This window comes from Arvicola amphibius, chromosome 4, assembly GCF_903992535.2.
Source record: "Arvicola amphibius chromosome 4, mArvAmp1.2, whole genome shotgun sequence".
In the NCBI taxonomy this organism is placed as follows: domain Eukaryota; kingdom Metazoa; phylum Chordata; class Mammalia; order Rodentia; family Cricetidae; genus Arvicola; species Arvicola amphibius.
In genome coordinates, this window is record NC_052050.1 from 35,129,563 (window position 1) to 35,144,714 (window position 15,152).

The window sequence follows — 15,152 nt, forward strand, 5'->3', positions numbered from 1 at the left end:
TACACGTGTACACCACTGGTTTGTTTTATGTTTTGCTGGAGAGAGAACCCATGGCTTTGTGCATGTGAGACAAGCATCCTACCAACTGAGCCACATGCCCATCCCTAGCCTTAGTTTTTAATGGCCTGGATCTCTGGGCAAAAAGGGAGACTTCAGAACATTTAGGAAGAACAAGGCAACACTTTAACAAAGTCGAGTGAAGCAGGGTGGCAGGTGATTGGTGACTTAGGAACATGGAAGCAGCAGAGCTGATGAGAAATGTTTAAAGTCTAGGTATCATTGGAAGCTAATTCTGGCTGGATTTGCTAATGGCTTAAATGCTCAGTGATAATAAGAAGGTAGGTTTTGGGGCTAGAGAGATGGCTCGGCAGTTAGGAGCACTGGCCGCTCTTTTTAGAAGACCCAGGTTCAATTCCCACCACCCACGTGGCAGCTTGCCACTGTTTGTAACTCCAGTTCCAGGGAATCTCACACCTTCACACCAATGCACATAAAATAAATTTAAAAATAAAAGAAGAAAGAAAAGGAAGGTAAGTTTCCTTATTGGAAATGTTTCTTTTTTTTTTTTTTGAGAGTTTTTTTTTTTTTTTTTTGGTTTTATGTATATGGATATTTTGCCCATGTGCGTGCGCACAGAAATGCATGCCTAGTGTCATTAGACCAGAAAAGAGAATCAGATCCCTTGGAACTGAGTTGCAGATGGCTATGAGTTACCTTGTGGGTCCTGGGAATTGAACCTGGGTTTTCTAAGAAGAGCAGCCAGTGGTCTTAACCACTGTGCGATCTCTCCAGCCCCAGTATTTAAAATGGGGCTATAGGGGCCAGCGAAATGGCTCAGCAAATAAAGGTGCTTGCCGCCAAGCCTGGCCACCTGAATCCTTGGAACACACATGGTGTAAGGAGAGGACCAACTCATGTGACTTCTGCATGGATGCCATGGCACCTGAGTGCAATCATGTAAAATTCGATAGTTTTTTTATTTATTTTTTAAACATAATTTTTTAAATTAATTCTTTGGGAATTTCACACCATGTACCCCAACCTCTCTCATTTCCCAGTCTTTCCATATCTGCCCTCCACCTTTGTAACCTCTCCTCCAAAAGAAAATAAAAATTTAAATTAAAAAACAAACAAACCAAAACAACAACAACAAAAAAAAAACCAAACTAAAGCAAACCATCTTGCCCACCCTCTGGGCAGTGACCTTTTCTGCCTTCTCTCCTTCCAGTCATAGCTGTCGCTCCTCCAGCTGCCATACTTGTTCCCCTCCACTCGGTCTTCCCCGCCCTCCACCACATTCATTCATTGTGGTGACATTGGAAGCTCAGGTGTGTCGTGCAGTATATCCTTTTGCCCAAATAGCTTTATTTGCAAATGTTCATTCTTTCTGCCTCTGCTACACCGCTGGTACTGAACACTTCCTGCATCTCAGATATCTTGCTGCTGTCTTGTGTCATGGGGATCCTGCGGCTGTGTTTCGGCAGGTCGGGCCCCTTCGGCCCTCCAGCAGCTCACAGATGGGGTAGATGTTGGGGTGGGACAACTCAAAGCCCTGAATCTGGGCCTGGGTAGTACCTGAGTAGGTAAACCAGGTCTCAGAACCCCCTGCCCCATGCTACTGCTATCATAGTGACTAGCTTTTTTGTGGCCAGCAAGGGCAGAGCCAGCTTGGATATCAACATGGCTTCAGTTGGCAGCCCGACTATGGACATCTGAGTGACCTTTGGTGATAACAAGGGCCTCAGACATCAACACAGACCCCAGCTGCAGTAGGGCCACAGACCCAGACATGGCCCTAGGCAGCAGCCAGGCCTGGATATTACCATGGCCTCAGGTGGCAATTCACGCTTCTCATATCTGCCTGTTCCTCCCTGCTGTAGCATCTCCAGCGCCAACTCTCTCCACAGTGCTTGAGCCACTCGGCTTCTTGTTCTCTCCGGTCTCCCCACCATGTTCTCTGTCTTTCCCACCTCATCTTAGTGGCACCTGCTGCTCAGGGTGGGTACTTGGGTGGCTTCTGGCTGCCCCAATAGTTTTTTCTTAAATAGGACTTTGTTTTCAGCTTTAAGTGAACGATTATTTACTCTTTTACTCAACATGTTTAGTTTTGTAATTCATCCTTTTGGATTCTTATTTGCATATGTGGCTTTTAAATATTTCTTATGTATCTTTTTCCCTAGCAGTTTCATCAGTATTGGTGATCTTTTTATAAACCAACTCTCATTTTGTTCAGTTACTCAGCATCTTTCTCTCTTTTATTTCTGTTCTAACCTTTGTTTTCTTTTACTAACTTTGCTCTGTAGTATATCAAACATAGAGCTTTGGGCGTGTTAGGTAAGTGTCCTTCTACTGAGTAGAGCACTTTTCAAATGTGTTGGGACAGTCTCACTTGTAGCCTAGGCAGACATCAAACTTGCTATCCTCCTACCTCAACTACGCAGTCCTGGGATTTCAGAACTGTATTTCTCTTTAATGTAAGCATTTGCTTCACCTATATACACTTCTTCCTTAATACCCTTTTGTTGTGTTCCTTACTTTTGGTATGTTGTATTTCATTTCTGTTGACTTCAATATAATTCATAACTTCCTTTTTAATTTCTTCTTTTAACTCATGGTCACTGGTCAGAAGTATATTGTTTAATTTCTACATCTTTCTAAAGTCCTTAGTTTTCTATTGAATTCTAGTCTCATTCTGTCATTCTGTTGTGGTTGGAAAAGATGTGATTCTTTTTCAGTCTTGTTAATTTTGTGTGTGTGTGTGTGTGCGTGTGTGTGTGTGCTCGTGTGTGTATGTGCGTGCGTGCGTGTGTGTGTGTGCGTGTGTGTGTATGCTCGTGTGTGTGTGTGTGTGTGTGTGTGTTCGTGTGTGTGTGTGTGTGCTCGTGTGTGGCTGAGTGAAGGTCCAAGGATAACTTTGAGGAACCAGTTCTTTCCCTCTGCCATGTGGATCCTAGGGATGGAATCCAAGTCATCAGAGCCTTTATCTGCTGAGCCATCTTTCTGATTCTTGTTAAATTTATGAAGATTTGTTTCGTGACCTAACACAGAATGGATAAATACATTTTAGAAGAATTAGCATTCTGCTACTGTTCTGTAGGATGTTCTATGTATGCCTCTTAAGACTTCGAGATTGTGGGATTGTTAGGATTTTCTATTTCCTTATTGATCTTCTGTCTGAATATCTTACTGATTTGTTGAAGCTTGGGTATTTCAATCTCCTACTATTACAATGTCGTGTGTTCTACCAATTTTCACTTGAAATACTTGGGTGTTCTTAAGTAGGCTTGTATAAATGTGTGCTAGTTGCATGTTGTTGGCAAATTGGCCTATTATCTTTACAGAATGCCTTTCTTTTGTCTCTGTGATAGTTTTTGAGTTGCCCGTTTAGTTCAGTGTGGATTGTGTGAATGCTTACCACTTATTAGGAATATCTTTTTCCAGTCTTTCAGTTTAATCCTGTTTATAACCTTAAGTCCAAAGAACTGATAAGGAAGATGGTAATACTCTTTGCTGTAGGATAATGCTCTTGTGCACTGTAAAGATTTGTCACTAATATTGGTTTAATAAAACGCTGATTGGCCAGTAGCCAGGCAGGAAGTATAGGCTTTGCAACCAGACTAGGAGAATTCTGGGAAGAGGAAAGATAGGAAATCAGTCACTATCCAGACACACAGGAAGCAAGATGAGCATGCCTCACTGAGGAATGGTACTGAGCTACATGGCTAAACATAGACAAGAATTATGGGTTAACTTAAGTTGTAAGAGCTAGTTAATAATAAACCTCAGCTAATAGGCCAAATAATTCATAATTAATATAAGCCTCTGTGTGTTTCTTTGGGACTGAACAGCTGCGGGACCAGATAGGACAGAAAGTTCTGTCTACAACTATTTCCTCATTTTCTGGCTCTCTACAGTCTTTTTCTTTTTTCTTGCCTCATTTTTTTTCCTGGAAAACAAAAGATAGTGTAATAACTCCTTAGTTGTGTTTTGAGAGTTTAAAGGGGTTCTTCATGTTTAATTAAAGCAAATTTGAGTACTGTTTTGTTCTTAAGATAAACTCTTACTGTAGCCCAGGCTGATCTTACACTTTGAACCCTAATACCTCTGTCTACATGTTAGTGCCACAGTACTTAGGCAACATTGATTTCTTTTTTATTTTATGTAGTGTTTGTGTGTGTTGTGTGTTGTGTGTTGTACATGCATATCTTTTGTTGTGGTGTATTATTCTCTGTGTGATATAAGTGTGTTATGCTCTGCACTGTAATGTAATGCGTGAGTATGGTATGTAGCACATGCTGTGTTTGTGATGTGATGTGCATGCATGCGTGTGTGTTATTGTATGTATGTTTAATGTGATATGTGTTTGTGATACGTGCACGCACATTCCACAGTACATGTAGGAGATCAGAGGACAACTTCTGAGTCAGTTCTCTCCTTCCATCTCGGCTTGTGGGGAGTGAGTTCAGGCTTGCACAGGAAGCACTTCTACCCTCTCTGCCATCTCACCAGCTCAAGATTAATCTCTGTAGAAGGTAAAGAGCGTGTTCAAGTTATAAACGTTCCCATTTTCGTTTTTGTTTTGTTTTTTCAAGACTGGGTTTCTCTGTAGCTTTGGAGCCTGTCCTGGAACTAGCTCTGTAGACCAGGCTGGCCTTCAGCTCACAGAGATCCGCCAGCCTCTGCCTCCTGATAAACTTTTCACTAACAATAAGGTTTTAGCGCAAACTGGGAAGATGAGATCTCTGTTTGGAGTGCTCTGGTTCTCCTATTTTCTCTCGCCTACTGTCTGAATTACAATCTTAGGTCATATAATTATGATACGCTGACATTTTTGTTTAAAAATCACATGGATTCAATAAATTCAGGTATATCAGTAAGCTCAGTGCCTTATTTTTCAGACAAGTTTTAACACCATCTCTTGTTTCGCTTTGTGGTATGAGAGGTTGGACATTGAACCTTGGAACACGGCAGGCAAACGCTACCTCTGAGCCTTATCCCCAGCTCTTTTCTTACTTTTTATTTTGAGACACAGTCTCACTAAGTTGCTTTGTTATTTCTTAAGCTTTTTTCCCCAGTAGAACTCTTCTAATCTAACTGCACATCATGTATACACGAATTGCTTGAGTAGAGTGAGTTTGGTCAAGACCTTATAGCATTTATGACCTGAAGTTTGGTAATTGTTGTTATCTCTGAGTCAAGAAATCAATGATTAAATATTATATTTGTTTTCAAATTCAAGAAAAATGGTATATTATTGTATTAAATTCCATTAAGTATTAGAAATTATGGAAACTTGTAAGACATTTCATCTGGTTTCCTTTACTCTAGAGATGGTCCTTTTATCCAATTCTACATAGCTATTCCATAGAGAAATTTAAGTAATTTAATGTTGTTCTATGCTTCATTGATTTTTTAAAAAAAAATATCAATCTTTTCCCACCAATTAAAGACCCATTTTGACCCCTCCCTACACACTGTTGTTGTGAATTTGTCAAGGGTTTTTGTACTGTCTAACTTCTAACACAAGACTTTTACTTCAAAACAGTGCATATTAAAAATTCAAATTCTAGCAACCAATTCATGAGGCATTTCAAATAGAAAATACTTTCAGTATTTTCTGACATTAATGACAGTCCTATGATTCTTAACATAATATAATGTTAATGGGGAAATTAAGTTATTAATCAACCCTAATCATTGAGTAAATAGCAGTAATAGAAAATTTGGTTTATGTTCTTTTAAATTTTGTTTCTAAGAACAATAAATTGTCTTAAGAAAATAAATGATGTTTTGTTTGTTAGAGAATTTCAGTTGGTTTCTTGGTACCAACTGAAGTTGGTACATTGTAATAACTAGTCCACAGTGCAGAAGAGCTCACGATCTTCAGACATGGTTAAAACAATTCATGTTGAAGTATTGCCTCTACAACTGACCCTTGTCCTTTTCAATTACTTAGTTCTTTATTCATTTTTGCTTGTTTTCATTTGCTGTATTTAATTTTCTACCATATTGAAAATAATGCCCAACTCTATGTTTAGATTTTTAAAATGACATATATTCAAGCTGTTGATGTATTTCCAAGTGTTCATCTTGCTTTGATGCATACATTTTATTGTATTCTGCTCTCATCCATGTTTTTAAGATTGTTTTAAGGTAGGGCTTTTTACTGTCTCTTATTTTTAATCTAACAGTACATTATTAGAATGCGTGTTCATTACGATACAGGTTAAAATTTGATTTTTTATTCTAGTATTTGTAATTTACAAATAAAAGTCTTTGTTCAGCTAGACTGCAGAATAAATTTTCTCCATCTCCTTTTAGCTATTAGAGAAGTTAAGAGAACGTTGGGTTTCCACTGGCTTATGGCATAGTTTGGAGTCAGTGAAGACGGTCATTGCAGAACCCCAAAGAGGAGAAAAAACTGATTTTGATGAATTGCTGCAGGTGTACTATGATGCCATCAAGTTCAAAGGAGAAAAAGGTAATAGGAAATAATTTTATGGTCAGTGAAAAGGCTTTTTAAACTGTAAAGCATGTAGAATTTGGTGCTGTTAAAATGTCATTTTATATTGTCTTTTTAAGTGAATTATACTTGGGAAAATTATATTTTATAATCTTAGGTAAATAGAAAGTAGGTTAAATAAAAAGAACATATATATTCAGATATTAAGCCACTTTTTACCTTCTACTACCTGAAATATTTTGTGCAAGAAGGGAGGCAGGGTAGGTATAAATATCATCCTCACTGACCAAGTAAGGTCTGTAGGTTTTACACAGGTAATGTCGTTGGTGCTTATAGCTTACCAAATAACATAAACTTAAAGGGTTTTGTTGTTGTTTGTTTTAGCTTTGTTTTGTTCGTGTTGTTTGAAACAGGGTCTCACTCTGTAGACCAGGCTGGCCTCAAGCTCTCAGAGATCCACCTAGCTCTGCCTCCAGAATTAAACTTAGGTTCTTAAGACACCAGGAGTAGTGTGGTGTTTGACTGACATCTCAGCACTCAAAGGAAGTTGAGGAAGGAGGGTGGTACGTGCAGGCCAGCCTGCATTCAGATCCTGCCTCAAACAACAGAAAGTAACTGAGGACTCAGTTTCCATATTTGAGAGTTTGATGAGTGCTCATAACAGTAATTTAGGAGCAGTGCAACAATGAAGGTACTGTAACATAGTCGTTAATACATTTTTAAAGATATATTTTACAATCTGATGTATATGGGCTATATGTGTGTATAGTGCCCAAGGAGGTCAGAAGAGGGCACCAAATCCTCTGGAACAGTGGTTACAGGCAGCTTGAGGTACCGTGTGAGGGTTAGAAACAGCATTTGTTCTCTGCAAGAACAACAAATGTAAATACATTCTTTTTAAAAAATATTTATTTATTTAGTTAGTTTACAATATTCTGTCTGTGTGTATGTCTGTAGGCCAGAAGAGGGCACCAGACCTCATTACAAATGGTTGTAAGCCACCATGTGGTTGCTGGGAATTGAACTCAGGACCTTTGGAAGAGCAGGCAATGCTCTTAACCACTGAGCCATCTCTCCAAAGTATGTAAATACATTCTTAAAGACAAGATTACAGCCAAGTATGAGAGAGGGAGAATCTCAGTTCTTGGGGAGCAAAGGGATAGGGGAATGAGAGTTCAAGACCAGTATGGCTTACATACTGAGTACTGTCTCAGAACAAACCAGAAACAAACAAAAACTTCAAAAACAGCATTCCAGAGGATTGCTACAAAGAGCGGGCTGCATTCATGCTGGTAAAGGTAATGATTGGATTTTAGTTTCTTGATTTAATGCTTCAGTTAATTCGCTGTTGCTTCTGAGCATAAGTAACTTTTTACTTTATTTTATTCTATTTTATTTTGGTTTTTCTATTTGTGGTTTCTCAGTGTAACAACCCTGACTGTCCTGGAACTTTCTTTGTGTTTTGTAGATCTGGCTGGCCACGAGTTCACAGAGATCCGCCTGCCTCTGTGTCCCGAGTGCTGGGATTAAAGGCGGGCGCCACCACAACTGGCTATAAGTATCTTTAAAAACACATGGTTTGGCCTGGCAGTGGTGGCGCACGCCTTTAATTCCAGCTCTCGGGAGGCAGAGGCAGGCGGATCTCTGTGAGTTCGAGACCAGCCTGGTCTACAAGAGCTAGTTCCAGGACAGGCTCCAAAGCCACAGAGAAACCCTGTCTCGAAAAACAAACAAACAAACAAACAAAAAAACACATGGTTTGTAAATTGATTTGCTACCATTTCTATTTAATTTTGTTTCCTTATGTAGTTAAAGATAATGAGATTTAAAAACTGTGTCTCATAAAGCAATCCCAGGTGGCTTTAAATTTACTGAAAATACTTATGACAAGAATAAGCAATTTCTGAGAATTTTGAGTGTGTTTTTTGAAATGTTTAATTCCTATTGCTTAAGATGGAGCCCTTCTCATAGCGGTTTGTCGCGGCAAAGTGAGCGAGGGTCTGGATTTCTCAGATGATAATGCCCGTGCTGTCATAACAGTAGGAATTCCTTTCCCAAATGTGAAAGATCTTCAGGTAAGTCACAAAAGCCTTGAGGCGCTCCGTCTGTGTGCTTAATGTAGAGTTGACTGTATGGTTTCCCTGAATCATTCATCAGGCATTTAAATCTCTGGGGAATCTGAATGAATGAGAGTGTTTTAGGAGGAAATTCTATTTTTAGCGTATTGTTTTGTTCAATAAAAGTGAATTTGAAAATGAAGCCTCTGATCAGGAGCATCAGTATCACCTGTGAACTTGATGAACACACAGCTGTTTCTTCTGGCCTCTATCAGGATCTTCTGAGTCAGGAACCGTGCTATTGAGGCCCACAATTTGTGCGTCATCAAAGCTCTTAGCAAGATACTCACAGGTCCCCCTGGGGGTTCCAGAGTCCTTTCTCTCTAGTGCCCTGTTGTATAGATCGCATGGCTTTAGCCATTCCAAGTTCCTCCTAGAGTTCAGTAGGACCGCCGCATTGAGCTTGTACTTCAGTGGTATGTACTGTAGGAAGAAAGCCGCTCAGACTGGAAGTGAGACTTGTGTTGTTTGGTGAAAGGATGGGGCAAGTTCTCAGCACAAAGGAGATGTATTTGCCCCAGAGGGACAAAGGGCAAGGAAAAAGAGGCAAAGACAAGAGACAGAGGTTGAGGGAAAGGGGAAAGGCAACAAGGATAGGGAGAAGGGATATTTGCCCCAGAGGGACAAAGAATTGCCTCTCGTTAAAGAGGAGACAGCTGTAGCCCATAGACCTATGGCAGTTTATAAAAGAAAAGGGGAACCCCTCTTTATGATGAGTTGGTTTGTTTTGATTGGGCATGTTAATTAAGAGTAGCCAAAAGAGGACTTTTGATTGCTGGACTTCAAAAGATGGATGTTGGTTGTCAACATCAGGAGGCGAAAGTGCCAAATAAGGGAACAGACATTGGTGGCTGGCTTTAGGAATATAATCTAAAAGTTTCTAGCAAGGGGAGAAGGGTGAAAGACAAACCCTGTTGTTGTCGTGTTTGCCATGCTTGAGCCTGCTAGAGCCCTTCATTTGGCATCTACGCCTAGAGAATGTTTGCTCTGTTTTGCTGTTGCTCTAACTAGGAGAGTCATGCCTAAAGCAGCATCTAGACCAGGAGTTCTCAATGTGGATTGCGTTTATTCATAGTAGTAAATGCTAAGGTGGTGTATTAGGCTTCTCCAGAGAAACAGAACCAACTAAAAAAAGAATGTAACTGGGCGGTGGTGGCGCACGCCTTTAATCCCAGCACTCAGGAGGCAGAGGCAGGCAGATCTCTGTGAGTTCGAGGCTAGCATGGTCTACAAGAGCTATTTCCAGGATAGGCTCCAAAGCTAAAGAGAAACCCTGTCTCGAAAAACAAAACACAACAAAAAAGAATGTGCATGTGTGTGTTTGTGTGTGTATACATGTATGTACTTGCATGTGTCTATATTCATTCAGTTACAGGAGCTAGCTGAAAAGTTCAGCAAAAGCCAAATGCAAGCTGATTGCATGGCTCAGTTCAAGAAGCTGAAAGACTTAGTATCACAGGCATTGATGATGTCACCCCATCCAAGGTCAAAGGTCATCTCCCCCCCACACACACCCAGGGACAGCCCTTGCAAGTTTCAGGGTCCAAAGGCCAAGGAACTTACAATCTAACATCCAAAGTTAACTGTAACAGAAAAATGTGTCAACTTCAGAGGGACAGCTAGAGAGCTTTCTCTCTTTGCCTTCATTTACTTCTTTGTGGCCCACAGCTGAACGTCTTCCTCACTGAGTTTGCTGACCCACAAACCAATACTTGGACATACGGTCAGACACCCAGAAGTAATGATTTTCTAGGCATCCCTTTGTCAAGTAGTCAAGTCAGCACCCACAGCTGGCAGTAGCATCTCTCAGGGAGAGTTTTCTTTTGTTTCCCACTGACTTTTGAAGGTGCTAGCAATGAGAGAACAAGACTTGGCACTTCCTAGCCACTGAGCTGGCCCACTGAGTATGATCTATATCCGTACTCATAGCGTACAGCCAGCTAGGGTATCATGCCAAAATACAAGTTCTTTCAGTAGCATAGTTACTATGTTAGTAAGCACTATAAACTATATGTGCTACTTTTAATTCTCTAGTGTAGAACAGTTTGGGGGTAACATTAACAATAAATAAATAATAGTTATTTCATCAGCATTGAGTTTTCCAAAAATCTAAACTTCTTCAGAATTTCTACATCCTCAGGAGAGTATGTCATCCAGTGCCTCCTGATCTAATTCTTCTAGAGTTTGCTAGCCTTGACAACTTCTGTTGTCTGCAACTACCAGTGTTACTTTTGCCAGCATGCTAGGCTGTGTCTGCTATTCTGAAATGGCTAGTGTTGCCCAGACAACTGTTGTGGGGTGACGTGTGCTTTAGTACACCTGCTGTTGGCCCACTGTTGTGGTTGCCTACTGATGTCTTGCCGTTTTACACTGGCCCTGCAGGGTTGTGTGGATGCACTTTTGTTACATGTGGATACACTGCATATTCTTCTAGCATCTTAAATGTATTTCCCCCTAAACAGATTCTTTCCGTTTGTACTCCTACTCCAAGTCGACACATTCTTCAGAAATGGAAAACATACAAACTTCATGGCTACTACTAGGCTACACTAAGTATTATTGCTACAAAGTAGTGAAGCCCAACAGTTCTCATGTCAGACTTACAATACTCATCACATTTAAGAAGAGAAAAATAGTACCAAAAGATACTTTACCCTCTCCCAAAAAGGTTTCAGAAATGTTTCACATTTAAGTATTTGTTATATTCTTTGCTTGTTTTTCAGAAATTCTTAAAGTTAAAAAATGTTTAGAGGAAAAATCCTTAATTTCTTTTTATTTTGTTCTACCTTCAACTAATGTAATTCCGGGCCTGTTTGTTATACAGAACTTGGGTTGTTAATGCTTTCTTTCTCTGTTAATCAGTTTCCCCTCCCTCCCTTTTGGGTGCCATAAGGTGGATATGCACATGTGTGTATGTGCCCGTGTCTGCATATGCAGAAGCCACAGAAGACGTCAGGGGTCTTTTCTATCACTCTCTGACTTACTTGCTTGAGACAGGTCTCTCATCGAGCCTGAAGCTCACTGTTTTAGCTGGCTGGCCCCAGAGCTCTAGGCATCCATCTGTCTCCCCGGCATTTGGATTTCAGCTATGTGTGGCCACGCCTGGCTTTTTGTGTGGTCGCTAGGCATTCCAACTCGGGTCTTCTTGCCCTTATAGCAAACGTTTTTACCCTCTCCCAGCTCCAATAGTATTTTCTTTTTCAGGAATATCAGATGTAAAGGAACATATATTTCACATTGTCATATGTCTGGATCAGTCCTGTGTGACAAATCTAAACCTTAGAGACTTAAAGCAATAATTATTTATTATAGGTCACACATTACAGAGTGTGACTGGCCAGCACCAGTTACTGAAAAATAATTATTTGTATACCACAATGGAGTGTAAAAGAAATACAAAATTTTCACATTTTGGTGAAATCCAGTTAAACTACTTCCTACTTTAAGAAGTTGCTAGCAAATCCAAAGTCATGAAAAGTTTGCCACAGATACTTTGTTTTTTATATAAATTTAAATTTAGGTTTATAATTCTTGGTGAATAGATTTTTATATTAAAATCAAAGTAAATTTCCAACTTCTTATATCAAATTGAGTCATTTGTAGGCAGCAAATTGTGATAGAATTTTTTTTTTTTTTGATTCATCCTGCCAATCTCTTTCTGTCAATTACAGAGTTTAACCCATTTGTATTTAACACAGTTCACAGTGAGGAAGAACTTACCATTGGCAATTTGTTTTCCGTGTTTTGTGCTTTTGTTCTGTAGATCCTTCACTCTTGCCCTTTTTGTATTTAGTTGCTTTATAGTACACTAGAGGCTGAATGTCCTATATCCAAAGTGCTTGGGACCAAAGGTATTTCCTATTTGCAGACTTTACTGTGAGCATCTCTCATCTGAAAGTCTGAAGTGGTCTGAACACTGAAACTTCTTGGGCTCCATATTAATCATCATGTTTCAGACTTCAGGGATCCCAGCCTGTATTTTAATCCCTTCCTCCTTCCTTTTGTAGGCTTTAGTCATTTTGTTAGTGTTTCTGTTTAGAGTTATAACTATACAGAGATCCACCTGCCCCTGCCTTCCAGACTGCTAGGATTAAAAGTGCATGTCACCACACCTGGCTATTACTTTTTAATTTGTTTTTTCTTCTAATTAAAATTTAATTACATCATCTCCTTCTTCCAACTCCTCAAATGCCCCCTCCACTCCCTTTCAAACATGGCCTCATATTCTTTAATTATTATTGTTATGCATGTGCATATGAGTATGCAAGTGTAACCTGAGTCTGTTTAATATTACTTGAACCTGTTTTAACAGGACTGGCCACTTAGGATTGGATAATTTTGGGTTTTTTGTTTTGTTTTGTTTTGAAGAAAAAAAAAAACCCAACTAACTACGCAGTCTAACTATGTAGGCTTGGCAGGCCAAGAACTCTTTATGAGGACCAGACTGCCCTAAAACTCAGAGGTCTGCCTACCTTTGCCAGGATTGAAACCATGTGCCACCACACAGGCCTTTATTATTTCCTCTATGCACATACACACAGATTCATTCATTGTGTTGTTTTTGACTGCTCATGTCTTATACTCTGCCAGGTGGCTTACACTGAAGATCATGGCTTACCTGGGTCTTCTCGGGACTCCATAGGCTGAATTTTCAGCTGTAGTTTGGGGTCCACTTCCAAGCTCATTCAGTGTCTTGTGGTGAGAGGACTAAGAATTTTCAGAACTCAGGAGCTGCTTTAGTTTCTTGGAAACTGCTCCGAGCTGCTGCTATAGGGCTGTCTTGGAGGTCCTTTCCCAGCACATTGACCTTTTCTCAAGGTCAGTAGGACGCTTCCTTGTGCTGTCAGCTCAGACAGGATCTTTTAATCTTGAGATGAACTTCCCTTCCTTTGCCATACAGCATCAAGTGAGTGGTTGTCCGGGAACCCATACTCTCTGCTGTACGCTCCTCCGCTCTCTCAAGAGGGTGTATAGGTGTGACTCGTCACTTGTCCCCCAGAGTGTGCTCCCATACTTTCTTCTATAAAAGGAAACAACAAGATCAATGATTCCCATAAATGCATCCCCCAAAACTGCTTCAAATTGCTGGACTTTAACCTAGAACTTCACAGTTTTGTAATACTGTTTGCCACGCAGAATTGAATGGAAGCCATCTATAGGTAAAAACAGTTTCTATATTCTAATAGAAATGAAACAGATTAACCGCTGCATTATTTTCTGTCTTTCATTTGAATTCACATTTTTCAAAGTTGAGATTCATGTCTGAGTTAGAAAAGTGATTGGAGTGAGAAAAAGAAAGCAATGACATTAATTTTATGGTACTAATTTTTAAGTTTAAGGAAGATTATGGGAGTAAAAATTTAAATACAGCTTAAAATACTGACCTAAGACTTTACAGTCTTGCTAGCAGAGCTTGGCTTTTAGAGAGACAGGAAAATGTATGTCAGAGCCAAAACTATGACTTCTTTGGCTGTGACCAGGATTTCCTCTTCCCACCCTGGGGACTAGAAAGTAGAGGTAGAGAAATTTCATTTTGGAGCCAAGTGTGACTTGTTTAGTTCAAGTCATAATTTATTACTCATTCTTTAGGGACTTGGAAATAAAGAAACCCACTATGAAACGTTGATAATGGGCCACTCCGAAGGGTGAGCATTAAGCTAACTTTCCCAGTGAGGATTTTTTTTTCATATCCACCTTTCCCAGATGCTTCTGATCTATCTGTAAGAACATACTTAATCGTATAATAGCTTAAAAGAAAACTTTCTGCACACTAGACAGAAGTACTTGAGGGGCATGAGAGGGAACCTATGAGTAGAGGTTGGTAGGAAACAACTAAGAAAAACATTATTTTCTTTTAATGCAATTAAGTCACATATAACAAAGCTACCTTTTAAATGGGTATCTGAAACAAATTCACTACATAATTACAACTACAGAAGCAGTAGCATTAAAATTCAGTCACCCGCATCACAGATTGGTGAGGTACATACAGATATGAGATTACAACAAAACTATTCAGATTATAAAACTAGCCAGAATAATGTCGCAGCCTTCCTTTTTTACCTAGCTAGAAGCACAAACTGCTGTCATAGGTTCTGAGAGCACAGCACTACCCTGTTCTCCTGCAGATCTCAGTCTAGGAAGGAATACTGACGTGACAGTAAAAGCAGTCACGGTTGTGCCAAAGGAAGCCATAGGAACTGTGAATTACTGGTATAGCAGATCTTTATGGGTCGGGAAAGGCTTCCTGAGGAAGTGGTATTTAATCTGACACAGGAAAGAAGGGAAGGACGGTGTAGGTGAGCAGAATGGACAACAGGATCCTTAGGGGATACAGTCACGAGAACTGTTTTGGGGAGCTGGGACAAGCAGCCTGTGAACTCACCTGGGAAGTCAACTTACCTAAGGCTCTGTACGGCAATTTTATGTTTTGGGATTCGATTCTGTATTTTGGGAAACCAGATCCTGGAACAGCCTAAAGTCAGAGTGGGGTGGAGTTCTGGTTGTAGTTAGTAGCATCTGATAGAGAAACCCACCTGGACCTAAACCCAGTAACAGCACGTGCTCCCCAT

General features: G+C 40.0%; 1 protein-coding gene across 1 annotated transcript in view; it reads left to right on the forward strand.

Annotated features, from left to right (window-relative positions):
- Brip1 (BRCA1 interacting helicase 1) overlaps positions 1 to 15,152 on the forward strand; it is a 121,785-nt gene that overhangs the window by 75,500 nt on the left and 31,133 nt on the right. Inside the window, exons 14-15 of the mRNA XM_042054873.1 lie at positions 6,322 to 6,481; positions 8,417 to 8,538. Coding sequence (XP_041910807.1) covers positions 6,322 to 6,481; positions 8,417 to 8,538 — 282 coding nt within the window. The remainder of the gene's footprint in view (positions 1 to 6,321; positions 6,482 to 8,416; positions 8,539 to 15,152) is intronic.